We start from the raw sequence: 21,723 nt of genomic DNA, 5'->3' as shown, positions 1-21,723 counted from the left end.
GAACAACATAATCATGGCCGCAAGGTAAACGGTACCGCGCACATGAGGCACAAGACAACCGCGGTCCTAGCGATACGTATCTACAAGAACACTTCCGCTAACGAGATCACCTACTACGATGTCCGCTACCGGCTCTCATCTCCACTTTGGCCTTAACGCCAAACCTCGGTATGTACACATATATCTTCAACCAACTAGAGCTTCCTCGCGGACACATCGCGCCCCCAAAGGCTAGTTGGATTTTTGCTCCTCCAAAATTTACCGGTCCTTTCCAGGAGGAAGGGTGACGCTTCAAAAAGGTATTCTGTGAGGCTTACAAGGCAACGGCGTGGCTCACCCAAAATCGGTATACAGGCGTGCTCATGCTGCACATTGAAAGGTCATGGGACGAGACCGTTGCGCGAGAGAAGAAGGATTGTGAGAGATGGCTACGTCTTGCGACACACGAACTGTACCATTCGACAATCAAAGGGGGGAGTCTGAGAGTGTGCAGGGACGGGCTTGACCAGGAGATAAGCAGGATTGACGGCATAGAGGGTTGGCATGAGGTGACGAAGACAATCGGGACAAATGCTTAGTTACTAGGCCTGCTACTTCAGGTTGCCTGTCTAGGACTTGTTCCTGAAGAAGGGTAGCATAGCTTCAATAATCATTTCCACTCTATATCATAATCTACAAGATGCATAAACGCCACGAATGCAGAACTACAACCCATCATCACCAAATAATTCCCATCCCCACACCCATCGAACTCAACACCACAGCACTACAGACCACAATCGCCGTCCACCCATCACCACTCGGCCTCAGCCCAGCAGCAGCATCCTCGCTCTCGCTCGACCCTCCAGCACCCTCTTCCGTCCCGCTAGGATTACTATGCCCACCACCAGTCTGCTGATCCCTCGTTGTGACACTGCCCCTTACACAAGCACCCTCATTCAGGGCGCCGTTATTCCCCCACGCCACCTCCGCCGTCTTCTCCCACAGTGATGTGACGTTGAAGTACATATCCGGCTCATACCAGATCCTGCAACTCGCTGTGTCATTGAGGAACTGTGTCGGCACACCGGCACCTTCTTTGCCTTTACGGATGTTATCCTGGAAATTCACACTCGCATCGCTGACACTGATCGCAAACGGATTCGGCACAAATCTTGCCCACTCACTTTGCTGCGTCCTACTATCCGCAAACTGCGCAACCACGTACTGTGCCAGCGCTTGCAAGAAATCGCTCGGTGTGACGAGCGTGCCTTTTGTCCCGCCCACGGGAGCCATGGGCCCGAGTTGCGGGCGCCCACCCACAGCGATCGTGCGTACGTTGGACTGCTGGACCATGAGTTCGAGGAATATGGCGCATGTGGATGCGCAGATACCATCACTCAGGATGACAATATCTTCGGCGCGGAAGGGCGGTGTGGTGAAGGAAGCGCGGTCGTTGTAGCCTGTCACTGTGATGCCGATTGCCAGCACCTCGCTGGAGGTTGTGGTGGGGTCGGACAGGTTGTATTTCAGCAAGCTGGTGAACTTGTCGTTGTGGTGTTGCACAGGGGGGTACATGTCCGCCCAGGTTCCGAAGTCATTGCCGTTGGCGTCGGTGTAGGACGCTTTGCTGAAGGGGCTGACGTACAAGTTTGCATTAAGCGCAGTCATTGACCGGAACGATGATATCGATTCGCCGTAGATTTCGCTGGCTGCGTGGCCGCGCCAGCGGGACTGGGTTTGGGGTTCTTGGTCCGGGAAGAACTGCTTGTACATGTCGTAGCCGGAGAGAACTTTGCCGCCGCCGTTTTGGCGCACGTCGATTATGATGCGTGTGACACCGCGGGATTGGGCTTCGGAGATGAATTGCTGCGTTACTTGTTGGAACTCTTGCGCACCGGCTACGTCGTCGGTGTTGAATGTGCCTACGACGAAGACTCCGATTTCGCCGGCTACAGTGTTGACGAAGTAGCCTGCAAGTGGTACAAAGTCAGCCGAGTGAGCTATCGCGGGCTCTGGGTAGTTCAGAGGAGCTGATCCGTGCTGGATCGTGTTGTAGCCTTGTATCTCGTGGTCGCGAGGGTTCTCGAGGTGAAATGGAAGTGCATTCGGATCTCTCTTCTTGGCCTTGGTTCCTGACGAGCTTGATGTTTGTGGTGAGACGTAAATCTGGTAGAAGTCCTCCCTGCTGAAGATCTCAGACCACGTATCTGACTGCAAAACTACTGCGGCATTGGTGTACTCCCTCGTAGTCCCGTTCTGGTAGGTGACACTTGTAGTAGGCCCCGGGTAAAACCGTGGACTTGTGAAAAGTCCATAGGTCTCAGCGCTAGCCATGAAGAACAACGCGTTGTATCTGGTGTCCGGATCGTGGTAGGCGTTCATTGCCGCTTCTGCCTGAAGAAACTGCTGCACGTCCTGCCCGTCGATTTGGGTGATCGGAGACGGTTCGTAGCCTGACTGCGAAGCGTTGTAGTCGCGGATGGACCAGACTTGAGGTACGGCACTTCCGTCTCTTGACGCAGAGATCAATGCAATGTTGAGGTCCCTTCGCCACCTGAAAGCGCCGCCATAGGCCATGCCGTTGAAGTTCAAGTGCCCATCGTGAGCTTTGATGAATAAGGCTGCAATGTCGTTCTCGAAGTCGTACTCGTTTGTGTACGTGCCGTCATTGACTTTGGAAGCGATCTCGTCCAGTCCAGCGAGGATATCTACTGGTTCGTTTGGCCAACCTGTGGGAGGATCTTTAAGGTACGTTATCGTCGACTGAAACTCAACCATCTGCTTTACGGAATTGACCGTGAAGTTCGCCGCCTCCGCAACTATAGGAACGGATTTGAGACATGCGTACGCTAGCTAGGACGGCGTCAGAAGATGATCTCAGCGTAAGAGGGTAGTAGTATCCGGTACGCACCTCAGCTTCGACACTAGGAAAGCGTAACCTGGAGCCCGAGATATATCTTCCAATTTGAGCACATGCTTGCCCTGTTTGTATTGGCCCCGATACTGTCTCTGTAGCTGTTGGTTCGACATCTCCTACTGACGAGAACCGGCGGGTGGTTGTGATCAGAAACGGTTGTGACTGTGCTTGTGCTGTAGCAGCGACAGCTATAAGCGTCGAAAGGACCTGGGAGAGTCTCATATTGGCAGATGCAACAACACAGGTCTGTCGTGCAACTACTGCCGAGCAAATGTGGAAATCGATCTCTTGTTCCTAGCCCTGGAGGTATTCAGGCCCCGGTTCAACACGTCCTCAGCAGGGATGCCCTTCTCTTTACCCACAAAACTTGACCGACAGCACACAGCAAACAGGGACCAACAACAGAAAAAAAAAGGATCAGTATCAGCCTCCAGCAGATGCAGGGCCCAGCGCAGTTAACATCTTCCCGCCACTTTGCCTGAAAGCCTTACCGGATTTCCACCATGCGCAGCCACTCGTATACGTCGGCCGCGCACACCAGCCTTGGAAGTTTTAGGCTTTTAGGTTACAGGAAGGGCCGCCTTTGTCCGCTTGAGACTTAGCGACAGCGATCAGCAAATCATGGGCCTGTTTTGGGCGCCATATGCACGCCTTTAGTGGGATGCCCAGACACCAGCTGAGGCGGCTGCAGAAAGTCGGGTGCAGGCACACTCGGAACCTGGCGATGCAACGCGGCGTTAAGGCTGGCCATGTGTGACGGGTTGTGTGGCTGTGTCGTTTTGCCTGGACGAAGTTTTTGAGTGCTTAGAGATTTGAGAGATGACGACATGGATTTGTGTGCGATATGATGAGTTGGTGATGCTCGAGTAATATATACGGCTGAAGTGCAGGGTTCTGGTGAGGTGAGACTAGTACTGGTTTCTGATTGGGTGTGGATTTTGCTAACTTCTGTTTCAAGGCAGGTACAACCTTCAGCCCTTCCACAACATCGGCCCAATGGCTAAATTTGGAAGGTTTGCAAGAGTTATATGCACGCGCATAGCCATGTTCAACTCGGTGCTGCAGCTTCGATTGACGATCATGCTTTGAAGTAGTTTCGCGCTCCAGGCCTACGACCTTCATACACTACGGAGTACACACATCTCCGCTACAGCCAGATTCCAGAGTTCTCAAGATGAGAATGGCATGATAGAAGACAATTTAGAAAAGGCCACTAATCTCTCCAGACTCTCCTTCGACCAATACTCCTCTCTCGGCCAATACCCCTCATACACCACACTGCCCCCCGGAAGATCAAGCCATCCATGCCTCTTCTCGTCGCCAGCGAAGATATGTGCATGTCCTTCAACCCGCCATTCTCGACATATCTCCCTGCGCATCCATAATGCCATCAATCGTGCCCATTCTGATGATCTTTAGAGGCCCGCCGGCTGCGTAGTGGCTCCAGATTACCGTGTAGCAGTGAGGGCAGCGCACCATCGTTTGTCCAGAAGGGGAGGAGGCGGTGGGAATGGGTATGTGTAGAAGTTGGGACTCAGTGATGGCGGATGTGAGGACGACGTGGTCGGGTTCGTAGATGGCGTTGAGGGCGAATGAGGCCGGTTTCGCGCTTGCAATGAAAGCAGTGGCATACGTGGACGATTAGGGGCACGGAACAGAGGGCGTAGCTGGTTTGCGAGCAGGGCATCGGTCGGTTAGCGGGTAGGCGTTAAATGCTTGTAGGTGTATGAAGCTATTGGGAAGTGAGCGAGAGGAGTATGAGTTGCGCGGAATGAAGGTGTGAGTACGGGTTTGGTTCTGGCGAGGGTTGTGTCATTTTAGATACTTCTGCTGCGGTGCGTTCATCTCTCGCACCTTTGTTTATCTGCTGGTCTTGTTTCAAAGACCGGCACCCTTCGTTATGTACAAGCTACCGGATCATCACGTTTTTGCGGACGCGGATTACGCAGTTCAACTTCATGATCATTCAGCACATCAATATTCACAATATCAAGAGTGCTATTCTTGAGATTATCAAAATTCTTCTCATTTGATTTTGGGTTATTCAAGGAGGTTGTGGTGGTCTTGATGCTGCATTATGAGAGGGACTGGAGCAGGAGCCTCACCAGCTGATCTGACCTCGTACTCTCGCTAGCCCATGCCCGTTAACGCCACACCCACATATCCTGTATTGCCAAGAGCCCTCATTAATGCACTAAACAAGCGTCAGCCGATCCCGCATAGCCTTATCAGGCTGCTTAGACGGCCTGATGACATCTTCGAGACAACCATCTTCCGAACTCAATGTCGACAACTGCGGTTGAACAACTCATTTCCTCTTCTCCTCCATAGCTTTGAGCTGTTCGTCTCTCCATTTGCAAGCTTCACTCAAAGCTCTTTGGGGCTCTCGCTTTCTTGTCAAAAGGTAGCCCTGGATAGTTGCAGGCGAGAACCTTCCCTCTGGTAGCTTGTCCGCGAAATCTTGTGCCATCTGTTTCAAAGTGACCTTGTCGAGGGTCTGGGTAACGGGCTTCTCGAACAGCAAGTCTTCGATGTCGTCTTCGTCTTCGTCGTCATCCAAACTACTGGCGCCCTTGGTTTTTGGCTTTGATAAGGGCTTTGTTTGGTCTGCATCGCTCGACTTCTGTGCATCGTCGTCGGTACCATACATGCGCATGAAGATATCTTTGATCTGAGTGTGCGTCGCTAGTGAGAACGGAATGCGAACATCCACTCGTCCGGGTCTGGTGAGAGCATCATCTAGATTCTCAGGGTGGTTGGTGGTCATGATGAGGACGCGGCCTTCGTGAGATGCGACGCCGTCGATGACATTGAGCAGTCCAGCCAGGCTGATCAGACTCTTTCGAGGTCCAGGAGGCTCGTTTCCAGGCGTCTTTGCACTGCCTGGTGTAGTCGGTGTGGTAGGTTCAATGGGTGGCGGATCGTCGTCGCGACGCAAGCCGGCAGAGTCAATGTCCTCCAACAGAACAATACAACGTCGTGGGAGCTCGGTGAACAGCATGTTTAGATCAGCTTCAGTAAGACCAACCTCACTTAGGGAGATGCAGTAGATGTGTAGTCCGAAAATGCCGGCTAGGGCAAACGATAGTGAAGTCTTGCCTGTACCTGGGGGCCCGTGGAAAAGATAGCCTCGTCGATACGGAATGCCTCGTGCATCATACCAGCGCCTTGTCTCAGGCTGGAGGTACTCATTGATGTCGCTGACGATGAGTTTCTTTTCGTCGCGACCAAGGGACACAGTGCGCATGGGTCGCGATGCTCGATTCGACTGTCTCTCCCATCTGGTTTCGCCGCCGCTATTCTCATTCTTGGGTAGTGGGCGATAGATGCTTGTGGTTTTGTTTTCGTTCTTCAAAGTCCATTGCTTGACGTGGAGAAGAAGATCCTTGATGGGTTGCGTACTTCGACCGATGCAGCGGATGGTCATGAACTCGTCGTACTGATCTCCCCACCAGTTCTTCTTGTCTTTCCTGTCCCTAGACAAAGTGAACGTGCGGCCGTCGTAGACGAACCTGTCTAACCCGTAGTTGGGTTCGTAGCGTGGCGGGACATTGCTAGCCCATCTCCCGTAGTTGAAGATTCCATCATCACCTGACATGTCGTTGTCGTCGTCATTGTCGTCATCGGAGTCATGATGGGTATTTCGCGGCTTTGTGTGTGCTCTGAGATCTCTGCTAATCCTCGTCATCCTTTGCTGTGTGACCCAACCCACAACTTCCCCGTATAGTTCGTCGTCGCCGTCGATGGAGATAGAAGATGTAAAGTAACGGTCAAAGTAGGAGTATACATGTGAGTTGAGGAAGGAAGCAGCGTGTGAGAGACCAAATATGACAACACAACCGGAGGCGACTAGGCCTATGTCAATACCGAACAGACGCAGAATGATCTGCGAAAGGATGCCATAGCCAGGAACGAAGCTATCCAAAAATGAAGAAGGTAGGCTGGTCGCAGAGACATTTGATGCCAAAAAGTCCGGTCCAAGGTGCTGTAGACGTGAGAAGTCCATGTCGTAAACGTTTAGCACCAGCCAGCGGGAAAGAACAAAGAATATAATGTGAGTGAGTAAAAAGATCTTGTGCGCCCAAGAAGGCTGGTAACCTCCAGGCTGGGACACGATGGACGTGAGGTTGCCTTTATAGTGCACAGTCAGCACCGGGGACAGCGAGACCATGCATAAGCGTCCTCTGCAACAGGGCCAACATGGGCAATGGTAAACACTAGCCAGCTGGACCTCAGCTTCGTTGGCATGAGCCTGCACTGTTGCCTGGACCAATGATGAGCTTAAAGGGCGTTGAAGAACTAGTGCGCAACACAGGCTGAATCTGCGCAAAACAAGGCTGAATCAACGTTCACCAGAGCAAACAATGTGTCGCGCGGTCCGACCTGAAGCGGTCGAAGGGCTAGCAACATGCACGGTCGTTTCATTCATTATTAGCGTTTCAGAGAGATGTTGAGGTGATTGCGATGATGACATAAGGCAGAGACTGCAATGTTGTGGGCGGAGTCCAGGGCTGTCAAGGAGGAAAGTAGGGGTCGTGTGGTGTGGCTGAGTGGCTGTGCGACGCCACATGTGCCAGCGGGCAGTCGCGACGGATTGCATTGCAAACAGCTCGACAACCTCCACACCCCCTGTAACGATGTTATGATCTTTAGCGGTTTCTTTGTGTACTGCCACGTCTAGACACCACCATGGATGATCTCAATGGCCTTGACTGGTCACAGCCCGCCAAACAGCCCGCGACCACCCCCGCGGCGTTCCCTCCCTTCCGCCAGAGCCCCACGCAGCAGCTTTCTGGCCGCTCCACACCTCTCTCGGAGTTGTCTACACAGCAGTCCAGAGGCGCTCAACAGCCCAACCCTTTCAAAGCTTCCTCGAAACCCGCGACCCCCGCCAATGACAGCTTTGCCAGCTTGATCTCCAGCAAGAGCTCGAGACCCGCGGGATGTGGCCTCTCGTTGCAGGAACGGCAGAAGCAGCTTCAGGAAGAGAAGCTGAGGCAGGAGGCAGAGCGCAGGAAGCAATATGACGCAAGCTTTGGTGGCGCGGACTCGCAGTTCTGGAACAATGTAGAAAGCGGGAAGAGCACACCGGAGCCCTCGACTCTGGGAGCCATTCCTCTACCTGGCCCGAATAACCCCTTCAGCAAGCAGACACTGTCGCAGACTATCAACAAGCCATTCGCCGGTCTCGACACTACCTCGAAGCGCCCCATACCATCTCCTCCCGCTGACGACCTCCTCGCTGCATTTAACTCAGCAGCTCCGGTAGATAGGTCGAGCCACTTCCCTCCTCCCTCCAACAGCAGCGGCCGAAGTACTCCGGCGCTCATTGCGACCGCTTCGAGGGGCCATACACCTCTACCGCAACCTTCAAACGTATACGCGTTTGCAGACGATGATGATGATATGTTCGGTCTCAAACAAATGGCACAGAAGTCGGCGTCACCCGCTCCCCCACCACCCGCCAACAACGATGATGACGACATACTTGGCTTACTGGGAAAGCCCGTGGAGGAGTTCAAAAGGGAAGAGCCGAAGCCAGCCGTGGAGGAGCGTCAACAGGAAACACGACGTGAGAGGTCTTCGAGTCCCATGAACGCTCATGACAGAGCTGTTGCTGAGCTTGTAGACATGGGCTTTTCAGCGGACAAATCTGCGATTGCACTCGCGACTACTGATTCTGGGCTAGACGTCCAAGCAGCTGTAGGATGGATACTGAACCAGGCGCATGCGGAAGCTAAGCAGCGAACACAAGAGCCCAGCCAGGATCGTTCGCGGCGAAGACCTGGCGAGTCGCAGGAGCGCCCAAGTCGAGGCAACAGCAGACCCAGCGCAAGGGAAGGCCGTGGCAATGAGCCTGTGCCAGCTTGGATGCGGGACGAAGATGCTCGAAGTCGCTCGGGCCAGCGTCGACAAGACGGACAGAAGCAAGAGAAGGACGTCACGCAGGTTGCCTCCGAGATTGGCAGCAGCCTGTTCAAGTCGGCCAACTCGCTCTGGAAGACAGGTCGAAAACAAGTGCAGAAAGCCGTAGCCGACTTCCAGCAAGATGGTAGTGACCCGAGTGTCCCCAAATGGATGCGTGATGCACAGGCGGCGGAAGCAGCACCAAGGTCGAGCAGGCCACAACGGAATGACGCTAGCGCAACCGACGAAGCCATGATGTTGGAAGCTGGAGGACGCCCTACCAAGCCAGCCCGGCAAAGTGAACAACGCCAGCGACATGACGAATTGCCGGTGCGACAGAGGAGAGAGCAGGATGCATCACGCAATGGCGTCCCAGACAGGATGTCATCGCAATCTCCTGCTCAACGTCAGCCCACTCCGGGCTTTGACAAGAGACCTGCAGCGCGATTGACTCGGCAAGATGTAGAAGAACAAAGCGCTCAAGCATACGTCAGTCCAGCGCGCCGGAAGAAAGCAACACCACAGCCTCAGCCGGAGGTCGATTTATTCTCGCCGGAACCCACACCGTCAGCATTCAAGCCGCGCCAGCCAGTACAAGCTCAGTCGAACAATCCATTCCTTCAGGCAACCTCAACACCCAAAGCACGGAGTCCCGCTCGCACACCTTCTCCACCCAGGCCGAAAGCACCGCCTCGAAGAATACCCTCCGTATCTTCATCCGCGCTTAGCACGTCTGCTAGGGACCGTCAGAAGGGCTCAGAAGCTTTCAAGCGTGGCGACTATTCTGCTGCCCATACCGCTTACTCGTCTGCATTGGGTCCTCTCCCTGATACACATCCAGTGACAATCATCGTACTCTGCAATCGAGCTGTGACCAACATCAAAGTCGGTGATCCGAAAGCAGCGATTGCCGACGCCGATGCTGCACTAGCTATCATCGGCGTATCCAAGGGAGAGGGCGAGAAAATCGCTTCAGGCGGTACTGAGGGTGACAAGGACATGAAGGAGTTCTACGGCAAAGCACTGATGCGCAAAGCGGAGGCGCTTGAGCACATGGAAAAGTGGGCAGACGCGCACAAGGTCTGGAAGGTGGCCGTACAGGATGGAGTTGGCGGTGCCATAAGTATATCAGGGCGCAATAGGTGTGAGAAGGCTGCTGCCGGCGGGAGCAGTGCGTCTGCGCCAGTATCTGTCAAGCGCCCGCCTGTCCGGAAGCCAGCACCAAAGCTATCTGCAACGTCAGATCTCGGTGGTAGTGCCCCTGATTCGGAAGCTGTAAAGAGGCTGAAGCTCGCGAACGCTGCAGCTGAGAAGGCTGATGACGAGAAGTTCGCTCTTACCGATCAGGTCGACGCGAAGCTCATAGCTTGGAAGGGTGGAAAGACCGATAATTTGCGTGCGCTGCTGGGATCATTGGACAACGTGCTCTGGCCGGAGGCTGGGTGGAAGAAGGTCGGCATGGGCGATCTTGTGATGCCGAACAAGGTCAAGATCAATTACATGAAGGCGATTGCTAAGGTGCATCCCGACAAAGTACGTTGCACACCCTGAACCTGCTGGATTATGGAAACTGACTGGTCCCTGCAGATTCCGCAATCGGCCACCACAGAGCAGAAGATGATAAGCGCGGCAGTCTTTGCAACGTTGAACGAGGCTTGGGACAAGTTCAAGACGGACAACAACCTTTGATCTCGTGGGCATCGAGACCTCCATCTTCCACAGAGCACCAGCCTTGTGCGAATGAAATATGATCTTCGCTCATTGGATACAATATAGACATTTGATACCTATCACAATCTATTTGTTTTGGCTGCCATTATGTTCGCATGAAAAATCGCACGTGATGCGGCTCAATTCCGGTCGCACTGTGCCTTGCAGCTTACCCCGGATCTGACTTGACGCTTGGCATTACCAACCGCTCCCAACTTTTCATCTGTGCAGTCATCGCGGAGCTATCCATCGACGTTCCATATCCGTTATTTCCATCAGCTGTCTTAAAGACATCTGATTGGATTTACCTCAACCTCTGCTTCGTATACACAAGATATAGACAACAGCAACTGCAAGAGAAGGAAGCTTGGAACGGTCTTTTCTTTGAGCACGCGCCATTTTCTTCAAAGGACACACCCAGCTTCGCATTACCTGGCCAACGCCGCAAACTACTGTTGGAGCTACTTCTCAACGCGTACGGCTCCTGGTATCTCTTAGGAACCTGTGTCTTGACGCGACAGACCGTGACTGAGACAAAAGAGAAGGATTTACTGAGGCTTGAGCGTGCGCATACGTCATAGGCAAAATGTTCCCTCCAACCCAGGGCCTGCGGCTGGATATCGACGCGATCAGTCAGATCTTTGGATCGATCAGTATTGCTTGTTGGATAGGTAAGCCTTTTCACACATCATTGCTATGGATGTATGGTGTTGCTGCTGTATGTGCATTTGGAAAGGCCACCAACTCACACAATTACAGTCGTGTTTTCACCTCAAATCATCGAAAATTGGAGAAGAAGCTCTGCAGAAGGCCTTTCTGTTGTCTTCATCATAATATGGCTTCTCGGTGACTTCTTCAACATCTTCGGCGCCGTCCTACAAGGCGTGCTACCTACAATGACCATCCTAGCCGTGTACTACACCCTTGCCGACATTGTCCTACTGCTTCAATGCTTCTGGTACAAGGGATTCACCCTTCGCGACGTCGTCAACAAGCCCGGAGACGAGTCAAACGAGACTGGTTCGCCCGTAAGCGAAGACGAGCCGCTCCTCTCTGACCGCCACCAAACAAACGGAGCCTCATACGCCAGCATCGTAGCCAATGGCCACTCCAACGGCAACGGCAATGGCATGCCACCCCGGATCTCGAACGCAGATAGGCGCCACTCGAACCACTCCCAGTCCTCTTTCCGCGAGCGTTTCCTCTCGATTGACGGAACGCATCTCTCCCCCGCCACACCGCTCCACGGCGATGCCAACGGCGAAGTCCGCGTTGAGACGCGCTCGCAAACCCAGACCACTGTGCAAATGATCCTCTTCAACCTTGGCACCATCCTCCTTGTCATGGCCGCTGGCGTCTTCGGCTGGTGGCTCAGCGCAACGCAAACCACACCTTCTGACGATACACCTGCCGACTCTCCGGACTCGAAACCCGATTTCAATCTCTGGGGCCAGATTTTTGGATACATTTGTGCTGCCCTGTACCTCGGATCGCGCATCCCGCAGCTGTTGCTCAACTACCGCCGCAAGTCTACGGACGGCATTTCGATGCTGTTCTTCCTCTTTGCTTGTCTCGGTAACCTGACATACGTTCTGAGTATCGTGGTGTACAAGCCGAGGTGCCAGCATCATCACTGCAGAGATGGCGAAGCGGTGGCTATCTATAGACGTTACATTGCAGTCAACTTTTCTTGGTTGTTGGGCAGCTTTGGTACGCTGATTCTGGATGCGTGTGTGTTTGTGCAGTACTTCTTGTACAAGAAGGATGAGGATGATAGTGAGTCGGAGGACGAGTGAGGAGTCGGTCGGAGCGTGGGTGGAGCGAGAAGGTGTACAATACCCAAAAGTTGTTGTGATAACATGTTATGTAGCTATTGTACATATTCTTGACAAGAAGATCGTCATTCGGATCAAATTGAAGTTATGCGATCGCATGTCAACCACTTTCGTGCGTTTCTTCAGCTGCGAAATACGTGCATGTGTACAGTCATGTTACTGCCTTACGCTGCATCAGTCGTTTGCACGCTCAGGTAACATGAGCTCTCGCATAAGACAGTGAGCCTTCATTGACCAAACATAGCCTACGTCCTGCTCAAAGTATGTATCATCCGTTTGCCAGTCTCGGCCATGCATCGGAGCGATGCAAGGGTGCATCTCACACATGCCATATGGGCTCCTCCTATCCATCTCTGTATCCATCATTTCTACTTCACACATGAAAGCTCAAACAACCAATTTACCTCTTTGTCCTCAAGGAAAACACAACGCGAAACAGGCCATCATGCCTCCATCCAAAAAATGCAAGCGTACACTTCTCTTCCCCCTTCCTTCCCACATTTCCTCCACACTGACAACCTCCAGTCACCATCTGGGCCGCCGTCCACCACATTGAACGCAACCTCACAAACAACTACCCGTAACACCTCAAGACAATCGAAGACGCCAAAGACCACGTCCGCAAGATCCGCCGCGAAGCCAAGTTCGACTACGGCTTACCCGCCAACTACAACCTCCGCCGAAACGACCCACATCACATCGTTTGGCTTGTCAAGGACAGAACATGTTTCCTCGTCGCCGCTCGTGCGCACTCTTAGGGCGAGTTTCATCTCGAGGAGGGACTGCCTGATCGGAAAAGTTTGGGAGGTATATTTCTACCACTACCAATCCCACACCCAGCCCTGGAGTCATTCGACACACTGACCAACCTTACAGATGCCGTCGAGTCCGACATCGCCCGCTTACTCCACCTCATCCTTACCTGGCCGACCGAGTTCCAAACCGCAGACGTAACAGCAAAGTACATCGCGGGCGTCTGCGCATTGCAGAAATTCGCATACACGCGCTTCGAAGGCGTGGCGGAGAACAAGTTCAGGGGCTATGTGACCTGGAGCACTGTTCGACGTGCATGGGAGCTCGGCAATTTCGAGATCAAGACCGTTCCAAAGAAGTGGGTTCAGAAGTCCACGAAGTCGGAAGTGGTAGACAAGAATGCCCATACGATGACAGGTACCATACCTCCCTTCTCTATGCTTGAGATGGTAGTGAGATTGAGGAGATGTGATGCTTGCAGACGCCATCGAATCCGACATCGCTCGCCTGACTTCCCTCATCCCGCCCTCCTCATGGCCACCTCGCTTCACCGACCTCAATGAAGCCCGCAACTTCATCGGCCAGTGTTGCTACGGGACGGGATTCAAGTACACGGGCTGTCCGGATGTTGCAATGCATAAGTATCGGCTGTTTGTGAACTTCAATGCGGCGAAGTATGCGCTTGAGGATGGGATGTTTGAGGTTGAGCGGGAGGTGCCCGAGAGGAAGGCGTTGAGGAAGGCGTTGAGGAAGGCGATGAGTGGGGGAAGAGATAGAAAGGTGGAGCGGAATGATGAGGTTAGGGTTGTTGATGTGAAGGGGCCTGCGGCTGCGAGAGAGGAGGATGCACGCGTCTGTGACGGTGCCGACTGCCTCCACGATGTCAAGACCGTGGAGTGGAACGACTACGATACCAGCAACTTTGAGCCTTGGCCTGCTTGCTCATTCTCTTCATCCGAGATAGCCTATTCAGAAAACGGTGTTGGGGCGAAGGCGCTTGCCGATCACAAGGAGGATGTTGTGGCAGCTTCTGCTGTCCTGGAGGAAGCTGCTGCCGTCGACTCTTTCAAGGTAAGTGTATCTCGCCTCATTTTCATCTGGCCTTCTGCTGACTGTATACCTCCAGAAGCTGGTCGCTGATCTTCAACGCAGATACGTCCTCAAGGCCGCCTTCGAATGATTGATCTGCTGAATGACAGACATTTCAGTCATCATACAGCGAGATCTCAACACTAGAAAAGGTGATTGGATGGTATTTGGGAGTGTCTGAAAAGCTTGGTATGTTTTCAATGGGTGTGATCTTTCGAACATTGGTTATTGCTTGATGAAGACCTTCGGATCTGATTTTGAGGGCATATGCTGCTTTCTGGAAGGCGATCTTGGGTTCTGGGCATGTTTACATATCCTATGGCAAGATCTGACCTGTTCAAATGATATACTGTTTGATTCTCGACCACTGGTAGTGTTCTGCTCGTTATACTGGCGGTGATGCTGCTGAATAGAGCGATGGGAGACGTGTTGCCCTCATGACGTCAGTCCACTATTTTCCCGAACCGTTCGGTGACAGCTGCCCCGAACATGTCGATCGAACGAAATGTTACGGCTTCACGGTTCATTATGCCTCCAATCAAGCTTTTCTTAGCATCGCTTGTTTCCCCGCGTTTCCATAGCATGAAGCTAACAACAAAGACCTAATAGCATAAGGCGATGCTATTTTGCTTTATTACGTTTTTCTACTCCTCCAGCTTCCTCGGAACAGTTCGTACGCCAATCCAAGATGAGACTGCTCTCACGATCGCTCACTGCTCTTGTCTTCTCTTGTGTTGTTGCATCAGCCAGCATTAAGCACACCATCCTCCCCAATGGACGCCAGCAATGCATCGTGCATGCGAACGGTAACCAAACCGACGATGTTCCTACTATCCTAGAAGCCTTTAATACATGCGGCAATGGCGGCGACATCGTCTTTCCCGAAAGCGAAGAGTACTACATCGCCACAAGACTAAGCCCGATCGTGGAGGATGTCCATATCCACTGGCACGGCCAGTGGACATTCTCGCCAGACCTGAACTACTGGAGGCATAACTCCTACCCTATATTCTTCCAGAACCACGCCGCCGGTTTCGTACTCACCGGTAACGGCATTTGGATCAATGGCTACAACACCGGCGGCATCTTCGGAAACGGGAACACCTGGTACGTCGCTGAAGCTGCCTCACCAGTCGGCGACACCCAACCCGGACGACCCATGCCCTTCGTCTTCTGGAACGTGTCAGACGTCACTGTATCCAACTTCTACATCCGCGACCCGCAACTCTGGGCGATCAACATCATGAACGGCACAAACATGGCATTCAGCAACATCACAGTCAACGCTACCGCACCCACCGCACCCAAAAATGGAACAAATTGGATCCAGAATACTGACGGTTTCGACACCATGGACGCCAAAAACATCCTGTTAGAGAATTTTGTGTACCAGGGCGGCGACGACTGCGTAGCCATCAAGCCGCGTTCCTACAACATCAAGATCCTCAATGCAACATGCCACGGCGGGAACGGCATTGCAGTTGGCAGCCTGGGCCAGTATCTCGAGGACTCGAGCGTGGAGAACGTGATCATAGATGGTGTGAGGTTACTCCGCAACGAGTGGCTGCATGGCTCCGCGCTCATCAAGACTTGGGTTGGCGTCCTGGTCAACCAGTCCAGTCGCAGCTATGAGTCGGCGTATGTGCCGCGCGGCGCTGGATGGGGGAGTGTGAGGAACATACTGTTCGCCAACTTTCACGTCGAAGGCGCCGAGGCCGGGCCCGAAATCAATCAAGACAGCGGAAACAATGGAACCAAGGCGTTTCAAGGAAGTAGTCTCATGGAGATCTCGAACGTGGTGTATGCCAACTGGACTGGGTATTTGCATCTCGAGGAGGGCGGCAATGAGACTGCTGAAATTTCGTGCTCGAAGGTTTATCCGTGCTACAATATCGACTTTAGGAATGTGAGTCTGATAGTGGCGGAGAATTCGACGGACATCGGTACGGGAGACTGTAAATTCGTCGAGGCGGGCGGTATCCACGGGCTGAGTGGTGCGGGATGTTGAATCTTGGAAAAGAAATCCGGTTTATGTAACATTCAATGAAATATTATGTTAACATGAGCATATGAGAACGTGGAGCTACCTCCACGGGATTGTGTTAATGCTTGACACTGTATCCGATGCACATACTCGCCGTACGTTCTGCCCGGTCAAGATTTTTGAGTGCAATGCTATACAAGGTGAATCTGGCATCTTCCGTCGAGCAGGTCAGCTGCATCTGGGTGGGATCAGTTAAACCGGCCATATGATCAGTTGCCACCGGTACACATGCCTATTCTCCTTCTTCTGCGCCGATGATGTTGCTGACTAGAGCGCGGGGAAGGTCTCAGTCAGACGGCTACCGTCGTCGTAAGCTCTCAGCTAGAGCGAACCTAGACCTGCTCATCTTGTAAGGACTCGCAACTCAAATGACCGAGTCGAACCATTGATGTAAGACGAGTAAGGTAGTACATGAGATTGTACGCGCAAGGTGGTGTTGGGGTTGTGGTCGAAGTACAAGAATAGCCCACGTTGCCCCCCATGTCCGTGCACAGCGGGCGCTTCGTTCGCTCCTGACCAATCGACCATCCCTCACAAACGCCCAACCATCGAGGGTGAAACGTTCATCAACGTCCATTCAATGACCTCAAATCAAGTCTGTAGGCATCCTTACCACGCGGCGAGGATGAATGATGTTCCGCATGCAGTCCTCCCTCGAAGCGCCCACGCGTAGCCATTTCCTACGCATGGTACCTGCGGTGCGCTCCGCAGAGGCGTCAGCAGGCGCCTCCCTTCCCTGATTCCGGTCCTGAAGGCGCCCAGATGTGGGCATATTCTATGAACAGAAGCTCTGGGGATAAGCCGGCCTTCCGGCCGATCTGTGAGTGGTTCGTGCAATGCAGGTTCATCTTAGTGTATCGAGGTGGAGTAATATCAGACCTACAAAGACACCACCGCGCCTCGACTGCATGCGGGACGTTTGAGCGTTCACTTTTGTCGTCTCTTGGCCAGTCCTCGGTGCGAGTACCTTGAGAGATCGTTTCTGCATTGTACCCTAGCTTGCTGGACTCAAGCGTCATCATCCCTATCGACCACCATGCCGTCTCTTGCTTTCTTCGTCTCTGCAACTGTGCTGTTTGCTCAGTCTACAGTTGCTTTCAACTGTTCGACAAAACCTGTTTACGTCGATATCCACAAGCGCGCCGTTCACGATTCACCAGTCTTTCAGTATGGATCTTTCATCGGAGTCGGTACAGGCGAAACCGCGTCAGCAACGTCAGCACAGAATCACAGCTTGTGGCCCTCGTTATCGCAGAACTATATGTCGTTTGGAGCACACAGTTACTGTCAAAAGAGTACGCTCAGCAAGTGTGCTGACTCAACAGGAGGTTTCTACAGCAGTAACCAGTCTACAACGTAAGTTGCTTCTGTGTCAAGGTAGGGCTTGCCGTTGCTTACAATTTCGCTAGATTCATCGAATACAAAGACTTCAAGACACTAGATGCGGACAGTAACAACACCCTCGAAGGCTACTTTGGACAAGACACTCTTAGACTCTATACGCACTTCTTCGAAACGGACGGTGCATCACAGACGCTTGTAGAGAACTCGACTATAGAAGTCGCAACATCAGGAGCTATTGTACCTGGAAGAGTAGGAATGGGTCCATCTTCAACACTTCTACAAGATCTTGCTGGTCGAGAGATGATCGCAGGCAAGACCTACTCCCTCTATATTGGCCAAGGTTTCGACCGCGCTGGCGGTAAGGTCAATGGAAGCAACGTGTTCGGAGGCTACGACTCCGGCCGCTTCACCGGGATACCGCATCAATACCCTATGAACATCAATAACGTCAATCCCATGAGTGTGCGCATTAAGGATATCGTCATCACAAACACCATGAGTGGGACGAACCAGTCTCTCTTCGACACCAAGGACTTCCCTGATATGAAGTCGGCACCACAGACTTTCGAAGCACAGATTACTACCGAGCAGTTTCCGCTGTCATTGCCATATCAAATCACCCAAAACTTCATCAAAGCACTTAATGGCCAGAAAGACAATTACTGGGGCGACAACTCCCTGAAGCTCGCTCAGAACCACAACGCCACTCTCTCCATCGTGCTAGAAGATGGCTTCACAGTCACGTTTCCTCCCGAAGTACTCAGGAACGCCTCAAACATCACCCCTATCCAGAACCGCGACGAAGACGACAACACCCCATTCCTCCTCGGCTCCGCCTTCCTCGGCCAAGTCTATCTAATGGCCGACTACGACTCCAACAACTTCTTCCTCGCTGAAGCAGTCCAGAAGAACAACATGGTCATGCCCGTCACCTTCTGCCCCAAGTCAACACCCGAGGCTTATGAGCGACCCAAGCAGAACCAGTGGCAGAGCCAAGGACTGATTGGTGCTGTGATTGGAGGTGTTATTGGTGGGTTGGGGTGCATTGGTGCGTTGTACTGCCTATATGTTAGTTGGTTGAGGAAGTCGGATGAGAGGAGGCTGAAGAGGGATCTGGCAAGGAACGAGGCAGCAAAGTTGGAGCAGATGGATGTTGAGCCTGCGCCGAGCTTCGAGGGGCCGCCGACGAAGAGTGTGAAGGAAAAGGTTATGTTTTGGAAGAAGGGGTAGTCTCGGGGCTTTGCTTTGTCCGTTATACCCATCGTTTGAACTTCAAATCCATTCGTTCATATCTGACATCATGCAAATTTTAATAAATCAAATCTTGTGGTCAAGCATCTTGAGGTTCGTCGAACTCGCCTGCCCAAATCACTGCTTAGTCGAATCTAACGCGAGCGCGTCTGACCTCGACCATCACAACTTCCTACATCACCACTTTCCAACATTCATCGATTTGACGTCTCGTCTCTTTGACGCGGTCCGGAAGAAGATCAGTACTGTCTCGCGTGATGTCTCAGCCACTGTCAATGCGCCTCAGTACCAGCAGATGGTTCAAGTGTTTCGTGGGGAAACTGCACGTCATCAACATCATGACGAAGCGCCAGTAGTCGTCCGCCAGGTACCTTGTGCACATATGCATGGTATCTGTTTGGTTCGTTGGAGTTAGTTCGTGTTCAAGACATCGATTGGTTGGTTCGGCATACGAAGTCCAAGTCTTATCCTCCCTTTGGGACATCAACCGTGAGCGCGACTGGTGCGCAATACGCTGTTGCACTGACGCAGGATGCTGTCCTCTTTCCAACGCGGTTTGGAGGCAGTGTAAGTTGCAAATTCTGCTATTCGCTGAAAGATCAATTCGCAGGCACGAATTCTTCGAGGAAAGGGCGGACGAACATGTGCCAATAAGGACCCGACCACACTGGGGAGTGTAAGGAGCGGCAAGAAGCAAAGGGACAGTTGCTAAATCAAGAGTGAGCGGAAGAGGGGCGCCGAATGTGAATGTCAGGGCGATGGTTACGGGTCTGACGATGACGCCGGGGAGTTATTACGATGAGCAGGAGTTCTTGAGAGCGTAATTCTTCGTTGGTCGTTGTGATGTGCATTTTGTAGAGCTATGTTGCATAGTATGGCGGGTTTTGCATGAATGTTAGGATCGGTGTTGTGATGAAAGCATGATTAGATAGTATAATTCTTAGTCAATAGTGTGTAATGAAGCATTCGCTACCTTTTCATCAATCTCGGTTGTGTGAGAGAAAGTCATACCCCTGGTGTATCATCCAAATCGAGTCCGTGCTACTAATACAATGTTCGAATATAAAGCCTATGTCAGCCGGAGCATCCGAAATGCGATCAAGACTTGGGCTTCCTCCTCACCAACCCAGCACCAAGCACCTGCACCCCATTCGCCCCATCTGCAGGTGCCGCAGGCGTAGGTTCAACCTTCGCCTTCTTCCTCACTAGCCCAGCATCCAGCGTCTGAGCTCCATTCGCCTCGCTCGCCCCTGGTGCATCTCCATCTTTCCTCTTCTTCCTCACACCCATCACAGTGACCGGCGTCACACTCTTCACCTCACTAGCCGCCGACATATCAACTTCCTTCTTCCCCACTACAGTCCATCCCCACTCAGCAACACCGCCCAGCACCGCAACCTCCTTCTTGAACTGCTGCGTACTTCGCGCCGTAGCAGTGCGGGTAGCGAATGACGAGTGGATGAGGACTTCGTGCGCGCGGTTGTAGTTCTTGGTGCTGAAGCAGATTGTGCCGCGGGAAGAGGATGGCCATGTGAAGTACGGACTGTTCTCTGGGACTTTTGAAGCTGAGGCTGTGGAGGTTGTGGATGTGGTTGAGAGGTTTGAGGAGCTGGTTTTGATGCGTGGGAGGATGAGGGGTATTGGGCCGTATCTCTTGCCTGATTTTGTTCGACGCTTGTTGGTGGTGGATTTCTTCTTTCGTGGAGTAGGGAGGCTTTCTTGGGAGTCGAGTGCTGATTGTTGGGAGAGCTGAGAGAGCTGGGATGGCGTGTCCTCGTCTTCTTCGGGGGTCAGGTCTTTGGGTGGTGTCAGGACGACCCATATGAAGCCTACTATGCGGCCGGATGAGCACTCCTGGCGGAAGGCCATGAAGTCCCAGAACTGATCGAGTGTCTTTACGCTCTTCCACATGCCGTTGCCTCGTGATGGTGTGCCTCCATCTGCTATCACCCCTTCGCCGCGATCAGGGAGTTCTTCATCAAGCTCATCGAGGAAACGCGCCTTTGGGTCGTCTGGGAAGTGTGGTACGAGGCAACGTGGTGGTGCAGCTGGGTGGGGCGCAATCTGCAGGAGTGGGTGTGCGGCAGCCCATCGTCGAGGGGTGCTTGGCGCGGGTGAGGGAGGCACGTATCGAAGTGTGTCGTAAGGCTCGTAGCCTGGGATGACGAGGTAGCCTTTGGCAGTAGTCGCAGATTGGGATGAGGTTCCACTGCTCTCGCTCTCGCTCTCAGCCAGCTTATCCCGGAAGGGCTTGCGCTCCTCAGCCTGATACTCCCATATTATTGGGTCCAAAACCTTGCACCACCACTTCACAAGCCCTCGGTCATCAAGCACGTGCTTGTTCTTGTTGTCGATGCTGGCAGGGAAGAGGTACTGGTCCTGGGCTCTTGCGAATAGTGATATGACCAGCTTCTTCGCTTCTCTCTGCCTTTCTCTCGCCAGCCATGATACGAAAGTGCCGCATATTGACTTCAGTGGTGACCCGCTTTGTGATCGTGGCAGATGTAGCTCCGAGAGATACCCTGTCGAGTCGGCCTTGGAGACGAAGATGGTCGTGAGACGCTTTGTTGTGTAGATCAAGACTTCGATGGCAAGAACGAGCAACTCTGCGGGTAGTCGCGGGTCTGGTGCATCCTTCGGTGTAATTGTCGCAGAGAGGAAATGTGATTCGCAGTACGTTCGTTCTGACTTGCCGTGCGGCGGCGCGGAGAAGAGGGCAGGAGACTTAGAGGGTGGTGTCGAGTAATGGTAGAAGGTAAATGGCACGTCCTTGGGCAGCTGCTCGGCCAGCAAGTCTTTCAACAACTTGCGGTCAGAAGTATCTGCCATGTCCAAAAAGCCTACCACGAATAAACCTCAAGATCGACAAGATGCGCGTTGCGCTGAAAGCT

The 21,723-nt window shown here is 52.8% G+C and overlaps 8 protein-coding genes across 8 annotated transcripts; 5 read left to right on the top strand and 3 right to left on the bottom strand.

Annotated features, from left to right (window-relative positions):
* Positions 1 to 717: 717 nt before the first annotated feature.
* On the bottom strand, positions 718 to 3,121 carry BU25DRAFT_343390 (peptidase S41 family protein-like protein; the record flags this gene model as incomplete). The annotated part of the gene is made up of 2 exons (XM_033702952.1): positions 718 to 2,835; positions 2,894 to 3,121. The coding sequence occupies 2 exons, from the start codon at positions 3,119 to 3,121 to the stop codon at positions 718 to 720; spliced, it is 2,346 nt and encodes a 781-aa protein (XP_033560813.1).
* A 1,800-nt stretch (positions 3,122 to 4,921) lies between these two features.
* BU25DRAFT_411592 (P-loop containing nucleoside triphosphate hydrolase protein) lies at positions 4,922 to 6,995 on the bottom strand. The gene has a single exon (XM_033706595.1). It carries the CDS (start codon positions 6,903 to 6,905, stop codon positions 5,208 to 5,210), a length of 1,698 nt encoding a protein of 565 aa, XP_033560812.1. The 5' UTR covers positions 6,906 to 6,995; the 3' UTR covers positions 4,922 to 5,207.
* A 228-nt stretch (positions 6,996 to 7,223) lies between these two features.
* On the top strand, positions 7,224 to 10,617 carry BU25DRAFT_369711 (uncharacterized protein). The gene is made up of 2 exons (XM_033703934.1): positions 7,224 to 10,339; positions 10,394 to 10,617. Exons 1-2 carry the CDS (start codon positions 7,589 to 7,591, stop codon positions 10,493 to 10,495), a joined length of 2,853 nt encoding a protein of 950 aa, XP_033560811.1. The 5' UTR covers positions 7,224 to 7,588; the 3' UTR covers positions 10,496 to 10,617.
* A 129-nt stretch (positions 10,618 to 10,746) lies between these two features.
* Positions 10,747 to 12,423, top strand: BU25DRAFT_394645 (PQ-loop-domain-containing protein). Its single transcript, XM_033704752.1, has 2 exons — positions 10,747 to 11,187; positions 11,276 to 12,423. Exons 1-2 carry the CDS (start codon positions 11,103 to 11,105, stop codon positions 12,310 to 12,312), a joined length of 1,122 nt encoding a protein of 373 aa, XP_033560810.1. The 5' UTR covers positions 10,747 to 11,102; the 3' UTR covers positions 12,313 to 12,423.
* Positions 12,424 to 12,796: 373 nt separating this feature from the next.
* BU25DRAFT_491963 (uncharacterized protein) lies at positions 12,797 to 14,699 on the top strand (the record flags this gene model as incomplete). Its single annotated transcript, XM_033711604.1, has 6 exons — positions 12,797 to 12,821; positions 12,877 to 12,893; positions 12,945 to 13,095; positions 13,228 to 13,521; positions 13,586 to 14,175; positions 14,231 to 14,699. 6 exons carry the CDS (start codon positions 12,797 to 12,799, stop codon positions 14,282 to 14,284), a joined length of 1,131 nt encoding a protein of 376 aa, XP_033560809.1. The 3' UTR covers positions 14,285 to 14,699.
* Positions 14,700 to 14,840: 141 nt separating this feature from the next.
* On the top strand, positions 14,841 to 16,671 carry BU25DRAFT_411589 (glycoside hydrolase family 28 protein). Its single transcript, XM_033706594.1, has 2 exons — positions 14,841 to 16,415; positions 16,470 to 16,671. Exon 1 carries the CDS (start codon positions 14,882 to 14,884, stop codon positions 16,199 to 16,201), a length of 1,320 nt encoding a protein of 439 aa, XP_033560808.1. The 5' UTR covers positions 14,841 to 14,881; the 3' UTR covers positions 16,202 to 16,415; positions 16,470 to 16,671.
* Positions 16,672 to 17,109: 438 nt separating this feature from the next.
* On the top strand, positions 17,110 to 18,902 carry BU25DRAFT_411588 (acid protease). The gene is made up of 2 exons (XM_033706593.1): positions 17,110 to 17,593; positions 17,647 to 18,902. The coding sequence occupies exons 1-2, from the start codon at positions 17,274 to 17,276 to the stop codon at positions 18,809 to 18,811; spliced, it is 1,485 nt and encodes a 494-aa protein (XP_033560807.1). The 5' UTR covers positions 17,110 to 17,273; the 3' UTR covers positions 18,812 to 18,902.
* An 893-nt stretch (positions 18,903 to 19,795) lies between these two features.
* Positions 19,796 to 21,683, bottom strand: BU25DRAFT_411587 (DNA damage response protein-like protein Rtt109). Its single transcript, XM_033706592.1, has one exon. The coding sequence runs from the start codon at positions 21,659 to 21,661 to the stop codon at positions 19,931 to 19,933; it is 1,731 nt and encodes a 576-aa protein (XP_033560806.1). The 5' UTR covers positions 21,662 to 21,683; the 3' UTR covers positions 19,796 to 19,930.
* Positions 21,684 to 21,723: the final 40 nt, after the last annotated feature.

Source organism: Macroventuria anomochaeta, assembly GCF_010093625.1.
Source record: "Macroventuria anomochaeta strain CBS 525.71 unplaced genomic scaffold BU25scaffold_20, whole genome shotgun sequence".
Classification (NCBI taxonomy): domain Eukaryota; kingdom Fungi; phylum Ascomycota; class Dothideomycetes; order Pleosporales; family Didymellaceae; genus Macroventuria; species Macroventuria anomochaeta.
The sequence above is the reverse complement of the archived record's forward strand: the minus strand, read 5'-3'. Positions and strand labels throughout refer to the sequence as shown.

Bases quoted from the DNA above. Each gene is read 5' to 3' on its own strand.
- BU25DRAFT_369711 (XM_033703934.1), top strand. From the start codon at position 7,589: ATGGATGATCTCAATGGCCTTGACTGGTCACAGCCCGCCAAACAGCCC. The intron at 10,340-10,393 runs GTACGTTGCACA...TGGTCCCTGCAG, and splicing joins CTAAGGTGCATCCCGACAAA to ATTCCGCAATCGGCCACCAC.
- BU25DRAFT_411587 (XM_033706592.1), bottom strand. From the start codon at position 21,661: ATGGCAGATACTTCTGACCGCAAGTTGTTGAAAGACTTGCTGGCCGAG.
- BU25DRAFT_394645 (XM_033704752.1), top strand. From the start codon at position 11,103: ATGTTCCCTCCAACCCAGGGCCTGCGGCTGGATATCGACGCGATCAGT. The intron at 11,188-11,275 runs GTAAGCCTTTTC...ACACAATTACAG, and splicing joins CAGTATTGCTTGTTGGATAG to TCGTGTTTTCACCTCAAATC.
- BU25DRAFT_411589 (XM_033706594.1), top strand. From the start codon at position 14,882: ATGAGACTGCTCTCACGATCGCTCACTGCTCTTGTCTTCTCTTGTGTT.
- BU25DRAFT_411592 (XM_033706595.1), bottom strand. From the start codon at position 6,905: ATGGACTTCTCACGTCTACAGCACCTTGGACCGGACTTTTTGGCATCA.
- BU25DRAFT_411588 (XM_033706593.1), top strand. From the start codon at position 17,274: ATGCCGTCTCTTGCTTTCTTCGTCTCTGCAACTGTGCTGTTTGCTCAG. The intron at 17,594-17,646 runs GTAAGTTGCTTC...CAATTTCGCTAG, and splicing joins AGCAGTAACCAGTCTACAAC to ATTCATCGAATACAAAGACT.